At 40.0% G+C, this 24,079-nt stretch overlaps 1 protein-coding gene across 8 annotated transcripts in view; it reads right to left on the reverse strand.

Moving 5' to 3' along the window:
- The window catches only part of sept9b (septin 9b), a 73,944-nt gene that overhangs the window by 17,382 nt on the left and 32,483 nt on the right, over positions 1–24,079 (reverse strand). For 5 of the 8 annotated variants that reach the window (XM_034896951.1, XM_034896958.1, XM_034896925.1 and 2 more), the window contains exon 3: positions 1,680–1,865. In XM_034896951.1, the coding sequence (XP_034752842.1) occupies positions 1,680–1,865 (186 nt within the window). Of the gene's footprint in view, positions 1–1,679; positions 1,866–2,632; positions 2,760–12,931; positions 13,143–16,309; positions 16,557–24,079 lie in introns of those variants that run through there. The other 3 variants (XM_034896963.1, XM_034896971.1, XM_034896978.1) reach the window with 3 other exon arrangements.

Here is a 24,079-nt window from a genome sequence, read left to right on the forward strand (position 1 = left end):
ATCATTCTGAAAACTATTTTGTATCCTGCTCGGGTTGTCATAGTGTGAGAGAATAATTTCCAAACACGTTTCATTTATCCTTGAAGTGTGAGAGCAATACAAGTGGATACATGTTGGCGTTATGGAGAAATGTGCAGTTAGTGCGTGGATAACTTAGAACATTCACTAAGTCATTGCCATTCTCACTAAAAAGCTTGCACTTTCACTTTATTCCCCTAGATATATAAATCAACGTGTCTTTTTTGATGAACACTATTAGTTTTCCTTGGAGTTCTGCCATCTCTAGCTGTGAGAACGAAATACTGTCCTGCAGGGCATGGAATCTGATTATTTAACTACCACCATGGAAATATGATCCACACATAAACACCAAGGCGGGATGTAGCTGAGGCATTTCAACATATTCTTGTTGAGTAATATGTATTTAGATTGCATCAAAGGATGCAGTCAAGGAAAAGTTGAAAGATAACTGTAGCAAAAGAAACACTTCAGAGAATTTGCAAACTAAGCATGCTGTGTACGGGATCCTGTTTTATGGGCTTTGTTCTGTATTTTGTGTAGCTGCTGCCTGCATTGAAACTGTTTTAAATGCTTACCACCTGATATTTTTGCTGAATTCAGTACGAAGTCAATAACTGTTGTAAATATTTGGATGCATTTACAGCCTCAAGTCTTCTCTGCTACATCTGTGTCAGTTTAGACTTTAGGATTTGTATCCAAATCTAACACAAAGGCATACTCAAGGTCAAGCTGGATGGGAAATTACACACACTCCTACTTGCTATCTACCAACTTTTCTCATACAAAATATATTTTGATATGCTTTAATTTAGCATTAGCACGTTTCCCACGGATAACAGTTTCATTCTCTTCCACAATACTTACTCATGGCAACTAAAGCATAATTAAGAAGCCTGGTCTCACAGAATTCTGTGAAATGATCGCAAACTCTTAACACTACATTACGTGGTGGTGTCACGGAATGTGTGAAAAGTCTGTGTGGCCACCACGGAAAACAATGTCAATGTAAAGTCAACGAGAGGATGACGTAGCACTATGGAAGCGAGTGGTATGAAAGTCCGAAAATCTGCATAAATAGGTTTGTTGGGGTGGTGGATGGGTCAAACAAAAGGAGTTTCACCCAGGAGACCAGGGATCGTGTCCTACGCGTAATGTTTCCTAAAGTCCCTTTCTACTTTTCCTAAACCAATCCGTACCATTCTTCCCGCATGTCACGGAACCGTAAGCCCACCCACGACCTCAACTTAAGTGGCTGTGTTTGTTGTACGGATTTCTTTCGTGGGCCAATCACGGAATCTTTGGCAATTCTGTGAAACTGCCACAGATTTTGAGTTAAGGGGCCGTGTTCATTTTACGGAATTCTATGAGATCAGGTTGAATTAAATGAAGGAATATTGCAATTTTTCTGCATATTAACATAATGTGTGGGAAAATAATAGTACAAAGGCAAGTCAAGGGGACTGAATACTTTCTGAAGATTCGACATGGTGCACCCCACCAAATTGGAAAGAGCAAGGAAACCTGTGAGTCAAAATCCTGACCATGACCATGTTTGGAGTGGCTACATTTTCTGCATGGACTCAAATTACAGGAAAAAAGTGAAACTTTGGGACTGTTTTTGGTATGTTTTGAAATAAATGTGTAAATTTCAGACTCACCCACGACCATAATGTTGAGCTCGAAGCCCTGTTTCATGGCCTTCCTCCTCATCTGCTCCAGGATGGCATCAATGCCCACGTAGCTGAAGTCGCTGCCATGAGTCTTCTCCCCCTTACCTTGTGGGTTGGGGTGGTGGGGCTTGGTGGACTCCGACATGTTGCTGTGGCTCAGACTGACCTCTGACCCTGAGGGATGCAAGGGATTAAAGTGGAAAGACAAATGAAAGAGATGTAAAAGTATGTTTTGATTTATATTGGATATGCAAGCATAAATCATGCTTTTTAGCAGTGGTAATAAAAATGTATGCAGTAATTTAAAAACGTAACTGTATAAATAAAGTATGAATCACAAAAAAAGCAACTGCATGACCCCGTACACAAATATAGGTGGAATCACATAAATTACAGGGTACACCAAGCTCAGTGTGAGGACCATAGAATAAACTGATCTGAGCAGTTAGTTTCCTGTGTGAAACAGGATACACCAGACTTAAAATTCACATGAATGAGCACCCGCCTTTGTACAAGAAACCATTGAAAGGTGATAATCTCTAGTCTGCCAAAAACTCTTGTGCGAGCAGGGAGACATGTGCAGATGTGCATGCACACATAAAATAACAAGATAAACTATCCCATAGCTGTTTAATAAAGATTTGTTGTTTTCCATTCCCAGTGGTCTTTCTTGCTCCAGTGCATACACTCAACCATAAAACTAACCAGTAAATCATATGGGAACAGGCACACATCTGCTCCTTAATGTTGCATACATTTCTACTTCATGTTAGCAGCACAGCCCACAAAAGAAATTCTGAATTTTCAGAAATAAATGACGGAACCACAGTGAAACAGAGCATCTGTCAATAAGAGGAAAAATTTATAACCCTAAAATAATTAGGAAGAGAACATGAACAGACCTTGTTGGGATAAAATTGTAACTACAAATAATAGCTTACCTCACTTTAAGGCGGATCAATTGTTACGTAGAAGACAAAGACTGTTTGCCAAGGTACTGCAACTCTGCCAAATGTGCTGGTACGGCTTGAAGCAGCACAACCTCACACTTCTAAATGTAGGAGGAGACAACATTTCCTGTGCCGTGACAGAAACTTGTGGTATTGTCTGTGTGAGGCTTGCAGTCATAGACACTACAAACCACAGACACATAATACCTGAAGCTGAGTGGAGCCATCCTGACACAGACATGCTAAACTGTAGCTGTAATAGTTTAGGCTCTGTTTTGGGTTGATTTTTCTCAAACAACAGAGAAGAAGTGAGAGTTCAAGGCAATATCATCTGTAAACTTTTTGCTGTGGAACATAAATGCTTTGTGCTTTTGATACGTCTGTCTGACATTGACACTTGTTTTTGCAACATTGGTGATAAGACTATAAATGCAGCACTGATATCTTACTTTTCTAGTCAGTTTTGCTTTAATGGGCCTTAAAATAAGTTGAAAAGTGTAAGATGGAGGTGCAGGAGACAGAGGAAGGGTTTGAGAGGCATGCGATCTTACTAAGAGTATCAATTTCCTAGCTTTTACTGCAACTATGAAGTACAGACTTTCCACAAGAAAACAACTACTTTGGCTTTCTGTGACTGTGTCCTAGGAAAAGTGTTGCTACTGTAATAACCACTTTGTGCAGTCCTTGTAGCACTGTCGGGGCTTTTTTAATTTAAGGGGACAACTGGGACTCGTCTCACAGGAAACAGGAACACACTGAGGTTGAAAGTTGAAATCTTAAAGGATTCCGTGCAACCACTTCTTAATTAAACAATGTGATTGGATCAGAGTGTATGATCAGTCTTTTCTACTTCCCACATGTCCACTAACATGTGGGATGTTAGAGAACAATTTCACCCTGGGAGTATTGACGAGCCAGCTGAACTCGATACTTTTTTCTTCTCCTCCAAGCTACAATTGTGGGCCATGAGGAAGGGTACCACACCACCAACGCCTCTACAGTAGCCGTCAATCTTTCCAACTTTTAATCCTCAGACATTCTACTGGTTGACTGTTGAACTGTGCTGTGATTTCACACGTGGCTTGGCTTAAACTCAACAATTCCATTGCTGAAATCTTGGGGGGGGGGGAATAAAAAAAAAAGATCTATTCCACCTGTGCCTATCATCAGTCAATACATGACTAGCATACAATATTTTGGTTTTGCACAATAGCTTCAAAAGCCAAAGAGGCAATTTCCCTTCATGCTAGGACATTATTTAAGTACAGTTCAATCCATGCTATAACCTGAACCTCCTGTTCACGGTGGACTCAAATTGATTTAGAGCTGCATCGCTGTCATCAAGAAGCATGACACAGGAATGCAGCATCTTGGAAAGGGATACACTAATCCTGAGATATTTTGATGAATTTATCTTTAGCCTGTGAGATTGTGTTTGCAAATGTTTTCATAATGTCATTCGGCTAACCCCTGCACTGAACTTATATTGCATTAAGCCCTGATTGCATCAGTAGTTTATTGTATGACATAATGCAGATTAGCTCTAATTACACACTCCTGGTCTGCAGCCAAACTGCCTCCTCCTGGGCACCATGACAATGCCGGCCCACTCGGCCATCTGCTGGCTCGCATGGCTGCTCTCTACAAATAGACAAACAGTCACAGTGTAGCAGAGGCAAATACAAAAACCGTAGTAACAAGAACTGGCAAATGAGAGACACACACAAATACAAGCAACAGTAAATCGAAGAACGTATTGGCAGCGCAAAGACAGTCGAAAACCTCAACCAGCCGGTTGCTTTGATATCCAATTCTCTTTAGGGCTGGGAGATATGGAGAAAAATCTGATGTCACGATATTCTTGACCAAATACCTCCATGTTGATATTGTAAGGATTTTGTAGGGGTTGACAATGGTGCTTTATAAAATATAATATATATTGTAGATAAATTATCAAGATTTTGTGGCTATTGGAAATAAAAGAATACGTTCAGACAATTACATCACTTTACTGTAATGCAGCCTGTAAAACCAGGAAAAGTTCACACTTATGCCATATTTATGATATCCAAAATACTAAGACGATATCTAGCCTTATGTCACGATATGAAAATATTGCCTTACCCTACTTCTCTTGCTTGAATAATTCAACTTAGCGCTTTCATTTTCATCTGCGCTACTTCCTTAATATTTCATTCTCAGGGCTAAGGATCAGTTGGCCATTCACAGTCATCTTATTATTTATATGCCCCATCTATCAGGGTGACCGTTCTGCCATTTAAATCCACAACATGAGTCCAATCTGCATTCAAGCCTTAAGATGTTCCACAAAGAAAGCAGTGTTAACCTTTGTCAGGGCGAACTGGATGAGTAACTTCCTTACATATTTACAGTATGACTCAGATGACAACTCAGTGGCCTCGGCCGTTGAATCCCAACTGTTCTTATAAGAGACGGGTGAATCAAAATAGAACAACTGGAAAACAATTCCTTCGAAGAGCAGCGTTTCATTTAACTGATGCCAAAAAGAAGTCAGTGGGGTGCACAGTTCATTCAAATGAATATGGTTAATCGGATCTGTGCAGACGTGTGCATCAATCCACCTAAACTGACCTCTCAATGAGTAACCATCAAATATTTGGCCACCTGCTGCTCTCCCCCTTCTTCAATACAAAATCTCCAAATGAAGACAAATTTTATTAAACTGTGGACAGATTATGTGTGAGGCTTGCTTTCAATAGACAAACCACTGTAGGCAGAGGAGTTGTTTTGGTCTCGTGACATGCAAAAGCAACATTTTAGGATTAGCTCTTTGAGAGCTTTGCTTAATGAATGGCAATAGGTTCAGGGCTTTTCTTTGCATGAATGGTTAGATCCCATCAAAGAGAGGACTGCTTTATCCATAATTGAGGGCACTTATAGTTGAATGGGGGCTGTTTCAAGTTTTGTTATTGGCATTTATATATTACTACATTTCTGAAGATGACACAGGATTGTTTATTCATTTTCTGCAGTGTATAGTCCTATCTGAAAGACAAGACCATTGGTGTCTTTTTGGTGAAAAGTGCTTGTATTTCACTCACACAGTAACTCTATGAAAAATTCTGTCGTGTGTTTTATCTGCATTATGGTGGCTTCCTGTTTGTAACAGAGGGCTTTCCAGCAGACCAGACCACAACATTTACATTCACACTGAAACCGTTTGGCTGAAAAGGGTACCCCACCAATTTTACACATGAATGCCAGTTAACTGGTGACAAGGAGTACTGCTCAGCTTATGAAAGAAGATGTATGATGTTTTCTGTGGCTCTGAAGGGAGCTTTGTCAGGTCTGAGAAAATAACTCAGATGATGTCATCAGCTTTAGCTCGGAGACATCAGGTTTTTTTAACAGAAAGCCTGCGTTCCCAACGTTTTAAAGAAATGGACATTTACCAGGTAGGTAAACTCTACCAGCAGGAAACTTTTGTGACCAAACGCGACACGCACACACACAGAACGTCAAAGGTGTATTGTTTTTGACGCTTGCGGTTGCCACAGCCAACAGACAAATTTTGTTTCACGTCACCTTTTGGTATCGCCTCAGCTCGCTTGGTACCTCAACAGAGGTGGTATTAAAAAAAAGTATGTGTTAGCATGTACCAGGGCCTTTTTTCATAATGGAAAACCGAAAAAGGCAAGTTGAGCCAAGGCGAGTCGAGCAGGTATCATGTGATGGAAAAACACCGTAAAGCACCTTTCTCACTACAGGCACCGTACAGGTTGGATGTGGAATTGTCCATTATATTACGCAAGTCTGCGAAATTGGGTAGCGGATCTGGGGTTTGAATGAGACATTATGACAGCAGTAAAGGACAATTCTGCTTCCAAAATGTAGGGGGACCACAGCGTGAAAAGTGCTTTAGTGTTGATTTAAATCTGTCTCTTGTAAGTCCCCCAAACCTTATAGAAGTGCATTACTAAATAACTCTTTTATTTCGTTTCCTAGGGGCTATTTTTTGTTCAAATTCCTTAAAAAACGTAATGTACAGAACCAGTGCACAGTAATGCAAAATAAGTTATTCAAATAATTATTGTGTGTGGATGAGCTTCTGAAAGACCACACAAAGCCTATGACAACAAATCTTAGTTGTAACCATTGAATTTTTTTAAGCAGGACAAAAGTGATAAACTTAAGTCTTAAAGTGAGATACTGGACACTAAACAATTTTTTTGTAAAACATAGCACAATGGAGGAGAATTTATTGTTGTTAATCTTGAACACAAGCATAGCTCAGTGGAGACCAGACAACCCAAAAACTACTTCGAGGCAGCATTTTCATCTTGCCTTAGCCTTCGTGGAAAAGCAATACATAATGTTAATATTTCATAAAAGTATGTAACATGTAAGTATTTAGCTGACAGACATCAATAACCATTATCCTCAAGCACCAAACCAACTTCCTTTAAATGAAAAACCAACACAAAGTGTTCCTCTTTGACCAGATACCATTTTCTTTCTTTGTTTAACCGACAATCCCCTTTCCACTCTAGACTTACACATAACCCCACATTCCCCTCTCAAGCCTTTCATTAAATTCCCATCAGGCACATCACATCCAACTCTGCATTTAATATTCATTGAAACTTGAACGTGCAAACTACAGAAACAAAAGGCTTCATTGTCTCAATGAGAAGCCTTGTTAAAAACTAAAGAAATTCAGTTTCCTACAATCCACAAGTGCCACTTCCTGCTTTAAATTATATGAGGAAGTTGTTTTTTTGTACGTTACTATTCAACTCAAGCAATGCCAATATCACTAAGGCAAATGCCCCACTGAAAGGGAAAGAAAACTGGGGGTGAATGAAACAAAAAGATTCATGGCATGCACAACATGTAATTAGAGCTGATGAGCCAAACTGTTTAAATGAGTGTGGTCGATGACTGACACTCTACACAAGGAACTGGTCCACATGGGAGGATTTTATAGTTGACCATAATTTGTTTTCAAGTCTGCATTCAAATATGCTTGCTACACTCATGCTGATGTTTTTCTCCAGCTCTATGATGAACTGCATGGAAAATCTTGCTGCCATCATGCAGGATGCTGTCTCAAGGAAATAAGACCTCTACAATTGTACTGACACAATTCAGAATGCCAAATCAGTAATGAAATGGACAAATTCCGTTGTTCGACTTTAACTTTTTGAGGAAAGCAACTTCACATTATGTCCAAGTCTTAAACACAAAGTTGGCGTGTACAGAGGACAATACTCCCCAGGTTATTTTCAGTCAAGTGAGTCATTAGTGAGGTTGTTTACTACAAAATTCAATAACTGTAATACATTTAACTTTGAGCAAACAGTACCTTGTTTGATTGGTCAGAACCCAAATGTAAAAGTGTATTTTGCTAACAATGTGTACCTTAAAAAGGTACTTGGTTTTCTTCCCCTCCCTGCCATTAGTCTGTCTAAGCACACGTTCAAAGGTTGTCTAGTCAATCCTTAGAGGATTGTGCTTTGGGGAGAGAAGGTATCATGTCTGTTCTTCTACTCACCCACAGTTACTGACAGCTCTTACAAAATGTCTGTTTTTGAAAGCTTGGTTATTTAAAAAATAAAAATGGCTCCAATTAGGTAAAACTCCTTAGTATTTGCCCTGTTGTAATTCTGTTGCATATTTCCCTTCCTTGAGTGCATCTCTGTGTGTCTATGCCAGTGTGTTTTCCACTCTTTTTTTTTTTTTAACCGGAGATGACATTTCCACTGGCCCTTTGGTGACTCGCTCTAAAGGGGAAGATATTGTTAACCTTTATGTCTGCTGAAGTCTGGATGAAATTAACGGAGGGTCCAGAAAGAAGAAGGCAGCACAAGAGTTGACTAGCAGCCATACGTTTTTCACAGTGATACAGGATTCACATTTTAACACAAATTAATATCATCTCAAAAAATTATGGAGTAATTCTAAAGTCAGGTAAAAACATTAAAAAAATGAGTCTAAAATGAGAAAACACTGTCTCATCTTAGCACATGGGTACAATAAACACTCTCATTTCAGTTTCCAGTAAACACAGCCACCATTTCCAGTCCTACTTTAATTGCTTATTTTTCTGATAATAAGTAAATACATTTAGTGGAACACAGTGTGAGCCAATAATGGCTTACACCCTACTGTGAAAATAAGACAATCTGTTATGCAGAGAGTATAGATGGCTTAAACCCACACTGCATTTGAGTGCAGTGCAGCTGGTACCGGTGATGGTAATAGTGATAAGTACTGTATGTGTTTTGCAGAAAGAGCTCTATTAAGAAATAATATGTTGTCAGCCTAGCCATACAAATAGAATTATTATCTTCCAAAAATGATAGCTGGGAGACTTCAAAAACTGGTACACAGGCAACCCATATTGGATTAAATGCCAATGAGAAGCATTTGTCAGCTACAGTATTAGGACATGGCTCGGCATTTGGTATAAATGTCCTCAAGGAAATACAAGACGTGACTTTGTATCATCTGTGCTAAAAAAAAAGTTTAAAAAAAAAAGTCAGATGTTGTGGCCAGGTTAGCTCAGTTGGAAGAGCAGGCGCACGCATAAAGAGGTGTACTCCTTGACGCAGGACTGCGTGTTCAACTCCGACCTGCGGCACTTTGCTTCATGTCCTTCCCCCTCTCACCCCTTTCATGGCTTTATTTTTCCTGGGAAAATCAAGGCCTAAAAATGCCCCCCCAAAAAAAGGATTTATGTTGCATAGGTCAGACAGGAACTGACAAAAAGGATATGATACTATATTGTGGCTGTGTTTGCTGCTGTGTTATCTTGGATTTTCCTTTTCCTTTCAAAGTCCCTTTCCAAGAGGTGTAAATATAATTTTGTCTACACCCTGTAATGCTCCAATAATGGGCCTAACACAAATCCAAAGTTTGTTTCAAAAACAAAAGTCTATGTTAAATCTGGATTTGTCAGTTTTTGCCTGGTATGGTGACTTCCCTGTCAAGTGTATGCATGGGTTTGAAAAGGAGCACACACTAGCTTTAATGCTACACTGCGCTCTGTTTGAGAGAGATAACATGGTGCGTTTACAGTAGGTAAGTGACAGAATGGGGTTGACAGAAGGGAGCTAGGAGGATAGAGGAGGTTATCACATATCTACATCTAAGAGGGAAATCCCTCTTATTCAATCCCTTACTTTCAAACCAAAATGGCGCGACCTTTAAAAAATTCTGACTTGTTTTCCAACTTTACAACTCCTCTCTGTGTAAGGTCATGAGGTTTGGTGAGGTCGATGACAGTTCCAGCCGACACAAACAGACGTCGGCACTTCAGAAAAGATCTGAAGAATTTTACTGGCCCACATCATGTTTCAGCCTCGTCACTTGTGTCTGCCCACTGAGAATGTGACCCCTGGCCTGACGTGGAGCAAAGCAGATGGTGTTTGTTCGTTGTTGAAATCCAGCTCTCTCCACACGGAAACGTCTGGTATTGTAGATAATGACCTTTCTCAAAACACCTCAAAAAGATTTAAAGAGTGAGAGAAGATGGAGAGAAAGAGTTGTAGGGGGAGGGCCATTGAGGCGAAGGCCATGACCAGGTAGAGATGAGATGTAAGACAAATGGTACCAAACCACAACTTGAGTGAGCACGGTTTGGATCGATAGTTGTAAGCAGAGACTGCAAAAAAATGAGAAAGCTATGCCCAAAACAGCAGGGCATTCATTGTGGTGCCGAGTTCAACTGGAAGAGCCAGCTGTTCTGGGCAGCTCTCAGTATTGTAAGCTGACCGACCACAGGCTCAACTCAAAGCCCAAACATTTCTCAGAAACATGGATGGGGAACTAGGAGGGGAGGCACAGACCCATCTACAGCTGCGGTAGGAGAACTTGTACATGGTAAAGGACAAACACAGCCCATGGCGCAGTAAATCACACAACCACCAAGTATGAAGTGGGAAAGGGGCCAGCTGATTCAAAAATTTCAACAGTGGATGCTGTTCAGAGCTGACTTTGGCACTTTAAGTAGGGTCTTTTTACTCCGAGTTGCACCAGTAAATTGTCCATAAAATGTGGAACCAATTTAGCCTGGAAATCCAGACCAAATCCGAAAGATTAAGGGTCTGGCATCGAGTAATGAAAGTTGCCAATCTCGAGTGGTGGCACCAAGCGTTCATTTGAAAGTCTCACTGCACGCAATTGGAAAACAATACGAAGGTTCTAAGAACTTTCATTTAATTAATGAACAAGTTTTAGAAATTGATTTTAATGTAAATAACCATGCAGACAAAATTCTGTTAAATCCTATTATCATCCCGGGATTAAAAAAAACTGTGACTGTTGACCCATAATACCTTGCTTGGGGCATAATACTGCCACAGCGCTATAGATGAGAACACCACAGACTGGTGTATACCACCCTCCACCTCTTCAGTGTTGGTTGGCCAACAACCCATCACCCCTAACAGGACATGACATGTCTCACTTCCTCCCTTCTGTGACATACATGTAGAACAGAAAACATCCCCCCACTTTGGGCAGTTAGAGTGATACACAGAGTGCCAGATGTGTTTGTAGCAATGTTTTTCCTTTGACAAACTATTGGATTTTACAAAAAGGGAACTGGAAAATAAGACAAGACCACATGAGATTATATACACATGGATATACTTAGCTTGATGACTATGGAGACATACTGTAATGTTGGAACAGACAAACTATCTGGTTGTTTACTATAAGACATGTGCAAGCCTCATCTCCTCTCAACTCTGCGGTCTTCAGGGCAAATACTATAGTGGTAAACATGGGACAAAAGTGTAATGAACTGTAAAACATATTGGGAACAACAGGTTCATTCTATACAGGGGTGGATATCCCTTTGTAGAATCTGGTTAGAAATCTCTGCACCTGCAGCACAAAATATCTTTTTGACATTCCAAGTTTCTTCATAATAATATATCTGACACTACAGGACTGATAACACAGCAAGTGTTAAATGACAACTAAAAAAAATCTTCTGTTCTGGTCCCAAACATTCCTAACGAAGTGTTTATCTGTGGTGATTGATTTACTTTACTGTCAACAAACTGATCCGATTACCAACATGCAAACAATGGCTGAGTGGCGCGGCACCTATTGTGAAGCATATCATAATGATGCTTCAGGTAAATCAGATATGAGGCGGCTGCTGGCCGACTACTGTGAGAAAATAAATCCCAAATATTTTCTTAAAATTCAACAATGCTCTGTTGGATGCTGTTACAGTAACTCGAGGGAAGTTTTGAAGTGCGTTTTATTCCTGAAGACTCAATGTGTAATGTTAGATCCCTTTTCATGTAATATATGAAGATGCAATGTGGCTGGTAGCTGCAAAGCAAGAACATCTACACGACAACATCTCTGATAATACTTGAGCTAAAACTTGACTGGGTTTTCTTGGTAGAGCATTCAACAGAGCCACTATTTAGCCACAGTACTGCAAACTGGGGAAAGAAAGTGTGACGCACTGAAAACATGGACATGTGGCTTGATATTTCAAAAGGTTTTCCCAGCCTCTAGGGCACACAATTAAAGCTACGTGACTATGCGCAACACACCAGAAGCAACTGACAAGAGTTAGAGGAGTTCTTACTATCCTCTGTGGAAGAGCAAAAACATGACCTTTATGACTCTTTAACTCTCCTTGAACGTGGAAACAACCTTGCCTGAGAGCAGGCACAAGGGATTGTCCATATCAAATCACGAGGTTAATCCACTGCACTGGATCAAAGTCAGGCTGGAAACTCTGTCTGATGGGACACTGAGGAGGGGGAGGGGGAGGGGGGGGGGGGACAAGACTAGAGAGAGCCGGACCTTTAAAAATAATGGTGGGCTACCCTGATTGGTCAAAAAAGCTGTCCCATTATGGCAGATTGATTATCCATGCATGCTCCAGAACTGAAGACACAATGGAAAGGGGGAAAGAAAAGAGTGTGGGGGAAGAGGGGGAGGGCTGACCCCCCCAAAGGCAAATGATAGTGTAAAAACAAAAAAACAAATGACAAGAACATTGCCTGCGCGCCAAATTGGGGGTTTTCTACAGCTCTCCTGCCAGAAACACATTCCCCCTCTTTTACTCAAAACTTCATGCTCTACACAGCACACACGAGACACCTGGCTAACTAACTTTGACACGAACAACCTCAGCGCACCAATCATCCCTCCCCCACTTCTGTTAGTCTCTCCTCCCCCCTTTTTCCCTTTTATCTCCTTTCTCCAAAATCCTTCACAGCTTTTCTTGTAACACAGAAAAGCACACGGCAAACATAAAAATCGACAACTCACCCAACCCTTTCCTCTCCTTCTCTTCTCTCTCCTACACTCTCTTCCTCTCTCAATCAAACACACTGCTCCAGCTGGCGAGGCTGCTGCTCCCCTGGCCACGCCCACAGCTCGGTCACATGACCACCATCCCAAGTGGCTAGGGAGGCATTCGGCAGCCACACCCCTCATTCAGAGAAAGTGAATAGAGAACATTGCCGATATATAGCAGACTATCTCACGACTAAACACACTAGGGAAAAAACATGTGTGTGCAGTGTAATCAAAAGGAAAGACAGTGGAAGAGTGTGTTCATGTCAAAATACAGGAACCTTTATTTTGTGTGTGTGTGTGTGTGTGTGTGCCTGTGTGTTTGCACAAGACAAGATGCAATATCCTTCCCTGCGTGTCTGCGTGTCTACATGCTCTCCCTCCCACTGCTTTGTCTCATGGAGGAGAGTTTAGGATAGTGTGTGTGTGTGTGTGTGTGTGTGTGTGTGTGTGTGTGTTCTGAAAGCATATGGTCACCTTCCTCCTTCAATCCTCCACAGTGCTCTCTTTTTCTCTTTCTCATTGACAAACACACAGAGAAGTCTCCCTCCCTCAACATTATGGTTGACTCATGACTAAAGCCATGACTAAAACAGAACATGTCTAAGTTTAGAAAAGAGAAGAAAACATCCTTAAGGGTAGGCCCTATGGCTTGACATTTGCGGAAATATGCTTATTTGTTTTCTTGCTGAGAGTTAGATCGGAAGATTTATACCACCCTCATATATTTGCGCTAAATGTGAAGCTAGAGCCATCAAGAGAATAAGTTAACTTGGCTTAGCATAAAGACCGGAAGCAGTTTTAAAGTTTAAAAACTATCAAACTCCCACCAAATAATAACATGAGCATATCCAAGATCCCAAACTCCTCCATTTAGAGAGAAGAGTTCCTGACTACAATCCAAACACAGACAATTGTCGTTGATGGTCTTACATGCTCTGAGCTGTTGTGCTTTCTCTATTTGTTTTTGGTTGCTACTACTTAGTTTGCAGGAATATGAAATACTCAACAACAGGTCAATGCTGGCTGCAAAGCAGAGGAAAGTGGTTTCAAAACCCAATGTGTTGCTCAGGTGTGCTTCCTGTGTTCCAGTTCACACACAACAGAGAGATTTGTATTCTTTACCAATAGTACACGCTGACTGCGTGACACTAATTCCATACATTCATGTTGTAATATGTTCTCTAAGACTAGTTTAATGATTACAGAAATATTCTGGCTCTAAAATTGTGTTGATCATGACTGACAGGAGATTTTTTTTATTGTTGATATGGCTCAACTTTTTTTCCATCAACATCCAGCATACTCAAGGCATTCAGCATAAAATGCTTCCTTCCTGTAAAATCTCACTGTAGCTTTGTTGTGAATGTAAGTGCATGGAAGCATTAATGCATCTGTCTAGTGTTTACATCAGGTAATCTAACCAGCCTCACAACATTTTATCAGGTAGTCAATTCACTGCAATGAAGTCCAGCAATGGTCTTTCTCTCAGGAGATTATCTTTTCTTGAGATCAGGATCATAAATTTGTCATCTTCAGTGTGAAAACAGTACGTAAAGTAAATGTTTTTACTGTCCTGCAAGCCTGAAGAACAGCCTTTTTGGGGTTCGGAGTAAAAATTCCGACACATTCACGCTGCCTCTTTTTAGCAAAGTAAACATTTACCATATACTGTAGCTCTCGCTACACAATAAACAATGTTGTCAGTGAAACTCATGACCCAGCAGCGACTGAAGTTACAGTTTCCTCTTGTGGGAACCAAAAATCAAATGAGAGGTCTTCCTGAGAAGCTAAAAAGCTCTGAGTAAAAGATTTATGGAAAATAAATTCAATTAAGAATTAGAATTAGATTGGTGATTACCTGTGTAAGGCAGGGAGCATGCAATGTGTTTATGTGTATGCATACAATCTTCTTATGGACACATTTCAAAATAAGTATGAATTGCTTCCTGTTTACATTATACATATTCTTATAAGAGAACGGGCAATTCTACACTGACAGATTCCAGAAAACAGCTGTACAAGCGAAATATCACATAAAAGTGTCCTCCACATTTTAATTAGAAAAAGGTTGGTTGAGTCATAATTTCTTTAAGCGAGGTCATTAGTTCAATGCTGCTCTGCAAAGCTCAAGTAAAGGGATTCTGGCTGTGTTTCATATTTTCTTCGTTTGAAACACAACGGTGATTTCAGCTCAAAACGTTCAAACAGTTGGTAACATCAAATCATGTAACAGAGGTAACTGAACTAACATGTGGTGATGACTGGCATGCAGTGAGCCCCATAGGGGAGGCCCAAAGGTCAGGTGCTAAATCAGGGCAGAGGACATATGGAGCTGATTAAAAGAATCACCTCCATGACTTAGCTGACACATCCTCCATGAAAGGTGGGGGATGGGGGTGGGTGGGGGGGGGGGGGAGCTAAAGGAAGGACAGAAAGGAAGAAGAAGGAAGGCACAGAGGAGGCAAAGAAAAATAGAGTTGAAGGAGAAAGTTGGAATAGTCAGGAGCAAGAGGGACAAGGGAAAGAGGAAGAACATCTGGCTCGGCCTGGATGTCTACAGGGAAGATAGCTGGCTTGGTTCACAACTTCCTGTTATGTTTTTTTTTGCTGTGGTTGCTCTGCTCCCCTGCGGTGCAAATGGAAACAGCATGTGTGTGATGAGTGAGGATGGTTTATCTCAACACCCTGAAGTGGCCTCCAAGACACCACTTCCCCGCCTCTGACTAAAATCCCTGCACGTATCAGTACATGTGAATGAATCTGTGTATATATCTTCAGCAACTTCACATGTTGACGGTAAAAGACTTCACTCCCACCAGCTTGCACACAGGCTACCTCAAGATTACAATAACTCAGGCCTGTGTATGCTTTTTTGTTAGCGTTTCACAGTACTAACAGAGTAAAAAAGCTGACCCCCAAGAGGATAAAATAGACAGATTTTGTCTCTTTTCGACTAACAAAAGCAACCAACGCTTGCAGCTCGACTGCATAAGACTGAGTGGTAGAAAGACGGCGAGAACAAGTAGCCCTTACTGCTTTCAACTACCATAAAAGCAAGCAAAGTGACAGTGGAAGTTTAATACAGGCCCAGTAAGCCAATTTGTTTCAACTAAAGAATGCGTTTTTCATTTATATAAAAGCAAACAAAGAAGGGCAAATGTGTCAAGCAACATTTTAGGGATGTTTCTGTGCATCCTGTTCCTACATTCCCCATCTGAGATGGATATTTCATGCCTTGACTTGATTGGACTTAATGGGAACCAGTTGTCCTTCCTGCCTCTGCAGATCAATACTCTAAAGCAGTTGAGCTCCCCCACAGACACAAAAGACAGCCAAAGAGATACTCACAAAGGGTTTCCATCTCGTGATTGTCGTATGTCTCGCTGCAAGTAGAACTCATCTCTCCTCTAAGCGCTTCTCTGTCTCTTCCCTTTCTTGCTTCTAGCATTTGACAAGAAAACAATTCTGATAAGACAAAAAAGCTTCTGAATATTCCCCAGCTGCTGCTGAATTCTTAACTATTCTGTAGCTGAAAAAACCCGCTAATCTCACAAACTTTTGCTTTCTGATGCACACACACTAACATGTACTCTATATACACAACGACTCCAAGGGATTGGCCTTCTGGGGAATCCCTGGCCCCTCACTGCCTCTGAATCTGCGGGGGCGAGGGACAGGGATGAGTCAACTCCAGAAACAAAAAGAAACAGGAAGGAGCTCTGTGATCACATTCTTTGTGCGGCCGCTGCATGACTTCCAGAAACATCTAGGCCAGTCATGATGCTAATTATCTATAATGGAAACGTTCCATGTGCAAAGGCCGGGAAGAAAACAGATAATTTCTGCTTTTAGAGACCGTGAACTATCATTTTTTTTATGTAGTGTTACATTCCAAGTTACTTCTACAGAATATTGAATTTTAGAATGCCAGTGCAAAACACAGAGGAAGTTGTCGGTGACAACTCGCCCTTTCCCCCAGATCTTTAGTTGTAAGTATGCTTCCTCCATCTGCGTCCTTGTCTACTCAATGATGTGGATGTTCATAGTCTGCTGTGCAGTAGGGGTGGAGATAGAAATTGATTCTTAGATGTATCGCGATTCACTCTAGAATGATTTGATCATCGATTCTAATAAGTTAATAATTGATTATTTAAAAAAAAAGTGTTTTTATTTAAAAGTTACTGTCTCCAGACATGTACAAATCAGAAAACATAGTGACTGAAAGAGGATGGAATAATGGACAACAACTTAGAGTTTAGGCAAAAGTGCAGAAAACTGCCCACAAAAATTGCCAAAAGACCAAAAAAAAGTTTTATGTATATATATATACATAAAATATATATATATATATATATATATATATATATATATATATATATATATATATATATATATATATACATTCAAGATCTGATGAGACATACATAAAATAATTAGGCAAAAACATATAGGCTGTTCATCTACTTCATCACATTACATCTGCCCACCTCATGTTTCATGTTCTAAGAAGACAATTCTCTACCTTTAAACATGACTGAGCCTCTGACATGGAAGATTACTGTGAGAGAAGGTGACTTTCACAAGCGTGTTTAAGGACAAGCATGGAATGACTAGAAAATAAAACCTCGGTAGACAAAACATTTCATTAAAACGTGTGTGTGACAAATACTGTGTTTGTCAAAATTGAACAAACTCAGATTTTTAAATCACGTGTGGATATGTAAATAAAAAAGTGTTGCATCGAGATGCATTGATGATTGGTTAAGAATCAAATAGTTGGTCTCTGAATCTGAATCAAATTGAATCATGAGGTGCCCAGAGGTTCCCACCCCTAATGTGCATCATCACAAAGCACTTTACACCCTCAAGGTCGGAGCCGAAAGTTTGATATCAAATCTCCTCCGGGCAGCAATGCCAAGGCTTTTCTTAACCAATGATGGCATTTGTCAACGAAGCTAATTTCCAGTAAACCACAAAGCTACAGTGATAGTCTCTAAATCCCTAAATTATCACTGTAAACCTCAGTTATGGCATAGGATCCAGCGTCTGTTTTTAAGTGCTTTTAAAGTCTGCCAATTATTGCAGTGTTAAGACTTGAGTATCCATGATTCAATAAAAGCTGCCTGTACAAATATATTCCAACTGACGGAACAATCAGTCAGCTAAGCAGCACGCCTGCACACAAGGTTTACTCAGCTAATCTTAAACATTAATCTGTGCGGGAAGAAAGGTCAAGATGTTTAGGTGCAAAAGAGGCAGTGAGGATTATTGCCAGCAAAGGTATGTGGTACTTTCCTTCTACATTGAACTATTATGTTATACAGTAGATGTAGATTTACACTTTACTGCCTATGATCTAAGGGCTTCCCTGCTGAAATAGAGATGAGAGCTTGGACATAGTTTAATTTCACATCTACAGAGCTGACAGCCTGAAACAGAGTAGATGGCCCGAAACTTCAGCATTACTTAATTACAGCCCAGTGTTTTTACACTAATATGGTGGTAACACATCTCCAGTTGAGTGAACATGTGATTAAATTTGTACTTACTGTATGCCACTGAAAAACATTTTTTTAAGACCCATGCTTTTGTAGTTCCATCTGATAGAAAAAATCTCAGTCTGCGGTCAAGTTGCATTGTGGGCAATGTAGGTGCAGTGCTAAATCGATGTACTGTACTCTTTTGAGCTGGCAAAGTTTTTCAACCAAAGCAAATTGTTCTGTTTATTGAATGTGCACATGCTATGAAATCCATCTTCATTTGGGAGCATGGAGCAACATATGTAAAACATTACCCTGTAAAACACATCTGATCTATTGCACTGGTCTATACAATTAAACTAACTGGTAACAAAACAAAAGACAGACTTGAGAATAACTAAAAGCTATGATTGAGAGTAGGACACACTCAACTGTGTAATGCGTTGTAGTTGTAACATAAGGGACAAGACTGCACACTCTTATTTTTTAATTTTCCCCACATGCTCCTTCCAGTCAGACTCACACCCTCACACAAGAATCCCTCTGCTCCCTCATCATTTTAGCAGACTTTAGGACTGTGGCACAAATGGCCATCTGTCTAAACCCACACACACCAATTGTTGTTTTTCCAGCATGTATCTATCTCTATCAGCCAACAAGTGGGCCAAACATCATTAGCAGGGAATGTGGTGAAACAAATCACCTCATATGAACCTTCAGTAAAACAACTCTAACTGTTAATATAAACCATTTGCAAATGATCCCATCAAGAAAGACAGACCAGCTACATTCATATATTTCACTGAAAGTCACTGTGAGCAGGAATGTTAAAATAAATATTGAATGAAGATTTAAATCCTTAATTTCAGACAGCTATGTTTGATTGATGACACTGAAGAAACTCAACTATGGCCTATTCCGGCATGGCATTTTCAATACTCTGGCTTAATTTCTTAATTTCCATGGCCAAGATAAGGGACACTATTTTCCTATCAGTTTCTTGGACAAAGGAACTCTAGCGGAGTCTCATATCTGGATAAACAAGAGGAAGGATTTAACTGGAGAATGAAGATAATGTCAACCAAGATTAACCGTTATCTTAGTTTGCTTCATCAAACCTCTGATAGCCCATATCCTACTACTTCTCTGTTATCTTATAGTGATGGAAAAGGTCGATAAAAGTGGTTTGTGTAAGTGAGTGTGTGTGTATCCAGAGTTTGGCTGCTTTGTTAAACTCCCTGTGGAAGATAAAGTGTGATCGTTCTGTCTAAAGTCACATTCTCAGTGCAAAGAGAGGTAGTGTGAACATGTATGTGCTTTTAAATGTATATAACAGTGAATGCGTTCCAGTAATGTGTTGGATTCACAGCATTCAAGAGTAAGTGAATAGAGAGCAGCCATTTACTGTAGTTGTGGGATTTGGCAAGATGACTAACAAGGACAAAGGTCTTTCTGCAGTGGTGGGAAACTTCTTTAACCCTTGACTTCCCCCAGATGCTCAATGTAAACTTCAACTTCCGAAAGCCTTATCTGGGGAAGAGGGGGATTCTACGTGTGTGTGTGTCTGTATGTGTGTGTGTGTGTGTGTGTGTGTGTGTGTGTGTGTGTGTTTAAGTGTATTTATCTAGGGCTGAAGGGCTGATCCTTTCCCATTTCTCTCAGCTCCACCCAATTCCTCCTCCTCCAATGTAAAAAAAGGAAAACCTTTCAAGTCCAGTTTTTTTAGTGTCCAGATTTTAAAGAGCTGCAAGGTAATGTTTTGAATGAGGATCTATCTTTAAGATGCATTGGAGTGTTAAAATCATACGTGGAAAAATGCTGTCCACCAGTGTGGTCCGAGCTTCTGACACTGGAGTTGTCTGAGGAAGCTTTCCAGAGCTAAATCCTCTGAGAGAAAGGACAGAAGAACTAAAATAATTAAGAGCATCCTTTTATGGGACTTGCTTTTTAAAAAATGAGGGAGTACAGCTTTTTCTTTCACATGTAAGCAAGGTTCAGTGTCTAACTAGAGTTCACCTGTCACATACTGCCTCCTGGTGGTCAGTTTAGGAAGCATACAGTTAAAGTCACATTCAAGATAATGACAAGTGACACTTGTCAATGTTATCACCGTGGGACATTTTTTGAACTGAAAAGGCAAAGCAAGACGTAAGAGACTAGAGGCTCCTAGACTTCAAATGAGCATAACTAAACACTATTTGACAGCTATGTCAAAGACGCAGTCAGGGACAATCTGTGCCTCAGTTTAAGAACATCTTAATGTGATCATCTTAAGGCAAAGATAAAAACAGAAAAAAAACTGAAAAAAACATTTGCTGTGATTGTCCTTATCAAACAACATAAATTAGCCTATGTGGCATTGCCCAATTTCAACTTTTAGTTTTTTAGCATCAATGTCCCCTTTACAGCCATCCAATCCACTAATTTAGATTAAATTACAGTTTACAAATAAACAAAGAGGTGCTGGTTCTGATTCTGTGTGTGTAATATTTGCGGTTTTAGTATTCAAGACGGATACAATCTCTTAAAGTGGACATCCAACATTGACAACAGATGGAAAAAGGCCCAGCAGAACATGTACTTTGTATGCCAGCTCAGGAAGTTCAACCTGCCTCAGAAGCTGCTCATACAATTTTACTCTTCAATCATCCAGTCTGTTCTCTGCATGCCCATTACTGTGTGATTTGGATCAGCCACCAAACAGGACAGGAACTGACTTCAACAGAAAGTCAGGTGAAAATCCTTGGTGCCAACCTGCCCTCCAACGCATACTCCTCCAGAGTCAGGAAACAGGCAGGAAGCACCACTACAGATCCCATCACACCCTGGACACAACCTGTTTCAGCTTCTCCCCCATGGTAGGCGCTACAGAACACTGTTCACCAAAACAACCAGACACAAGGGGCTGTGGCTCAGTAGTATAGCGGTTGTCTGCCAATTGGAAGGTTGGTGATTCAATCCCTGGCCCTGTCGTCCCATGTCAAAGTGTCCTTGTGGAAGACACTGAACCCTGAGTTCCCCCCAATGCTACGCTATTGGAGTGTGAATGTGTGTGAGTGTTTATCTGATGAGCAGGTGTCACCTTGTACGGCAGCCTCGGCCAGATTGTATGAATGTGTGTGAATGGTGAATGGTTCCTCTACCATGTAAAACTGCTTTGAGTAGTCGTAAAGACTAGAAAAGCGCTTTTATAAAATACAGCATTTTTACATTTTACAAGAACAGTTTCTCCCCACAGGCTGTGATCAACACTTAACACTAATCCATAGTAGCAGGATCAATCACTGTGCAATCACCCTGTAAAACCAAGCATCCACCTTTCAGTGAATTATATATGAGAGTTTTGATGTATATACATGTTTGATGTATATACTGTATATACTGTAATATCCACCTACCTCGGATTTATAAGCAACCTGTAATATTAATAGTTCTCCATTTTTTTCAGCACCATTTGCACTTTTGCATTGCCCTATTGTCATACTGTTTACAATCCTAGAGCTATTTTTTTACATAAGTGTGTGCACGTGTATGTGTATTTACACAGTACACTATTTTACCTACATAGTATATTATGTTTACCTAGCTCAGCTTTGTTGTCATTGTTTTTAGCCATATGTGTCTATTTTTAATGTATTTACTTGAGAACAACCAAAAGCTGGAGTCAGATTCCTTGCATGTGTTTACACTTAGTTGGCCATTAAAGCTGATTCTGATGGAAGGGGGAGCTAGTGGTTTGCAGAACCTTCCATAGCCAAAATGTCACAAACTTACTCTAACATTTATGATTGGGCAAGGTAAGTCCTACATGATCACTGCAGTTTCTGTTGCTTAGTATAAGAGCATTTAAAAACACAAAGCAAGGGTGATATGGTTAACATCATTATCAAAATGTTAATGAGGACCCAAAGCAATGAATTGTGCCACTGATATGTATTACATAAAACCAAACTCTTCATTCAGTAGCTTGCTCAGAAACATAATTTGGAAGAAAAAAAATGTGTAGACCTGTGTTGGGATGTGACCATGACAAGACTGTATTATTAGAATATGATTCTGAATGTTAATAACAGCTATGACAGAGTAATCTATTGTAAAGTTTGTAATTAATTATACGTGATTACATTTTTTTCTATTAGGTAGACTTCCCATGAGATTGTTTTGAACTTCCTGAAGGCACATGTCAGGTATGACCCTTGCAGAGCCTCAAAGGTTCTGCAGCCACATATGCAACTTCGCAAAAATGTTATTCTCAGTTAGCAACAGTTCCCTATCACAAGCATGTAGAGCAAAAAATCTCTCATTCCTTTTCTTTGCCTCTCTCCTTTTTTCTTAGTAATTAGCCGACAGGTCACAGTGAGTAATGGTCTGGGATCAGTCCAGAGTAATTACTCTGGGAGAGGATTGACCTTAGATATGCCTGGCCTGAGGGTGCCTGTGTGTGTGTGTGTGTGTGTGTGTCTGTATGTGTGTGTGTCAATGAGAGACATGCAAGCAAGCAATGAGAGACAAGCATGCAAGATCAAAATATTTTAGATGAAGAAAGTGTGTTTTTGTGTGTGTGTGTGTCTGTATGTGTGTGCGTCAATGAGAGACAAGCAAGCAAGCAATGAGAGACAAGCATGCAAGATCAAAATACTTTAGATGAAGAAAGTGTGTTTTTGTGTGTGTGTGTGTGTGTGTGTGTGTGTCTTTTCCAGACCTATGGACAGGCTGAGACAAATCACCCACCACCCTTCGCTGACCCCTCTTCCCCACTTTCAGAAGGTCAATCCAAATAAAACACATTTGGCTTCACTTGCTCTTTCTTCCATAATGACTGCACCTCAATTAGGAAAACAAATGTACTACAAGATAATCTGTTTGTTTAGGCAATATAAATAGGCTAAATAGGCTAGGTTGAGATCAAGATATCTCTTCACCATCACAACAGGGCGACCCAGGAGCAGAAACAGGAGACACAAAGGCAATATATGAAGTGACTCCTCAGTACAGTGTTTCCCTACAGAGGCTACAGCAGAAATTAGCAGTATTAATTAATAATAATAATAATAATAATAAGTCTTTTTCACTTTCTTTAGTGCTGAAACAGTAATCCAGTTGAGATGAACATTTTTTTGCCCCATATCCCACTAAAACACTAAATGTGGTGAAGAAGGTGTTGGTTAATTAAGCCCAAGCTTAGGACCTCCTATTTATTGAAGAATTCTTAGGTATAATTGCTTAAATGTGTTTGCAATTGCCACAGATAGTCCGGTAAGAACTGGAGAAGAAGATATCCTCAAATGGTACTATATTAATTACCACAGACACAATGTAAGCCACTCTCTATAAACTGAATTCCCGTCTGTGACTGATTTCTGTAACATGATATAACAGTAGAAATAACATGCATTAATTTTCATCATAATTAAGTAATTGTCCACTATTCATTTACATGAAATAGTGATTTAATAACACTGAAAAGAAATAGTTTACATATGAATTTTACTTAAGTATCATGTGTACGACAGCAACATATTAAGCAAATATAGAGCTTAATCCATTCCACAAGCATAGGTACTGCACCAACTAACTGGTTTTGAGTTGGGTCATAGATACATTAAACAAGATAAATGAGAACTATATAACAACTATA

The sequence above is a fragment of the Etheostoma cragini genome, chromosome 2, assembly GCF_013103735.1.
Source record: "Etheostoma cragini isolate CJK2018 chromosome 2, CSU_Ecrag_1.0, whole genome shotgun sequence".
Taxonomy (NCBI): domain Eukaryota; kingdom Metazoa; phylum Chordata; class Actinopteri; order Perciformes; family Percidae; genus Etheostoma; species Etheostoma cragini.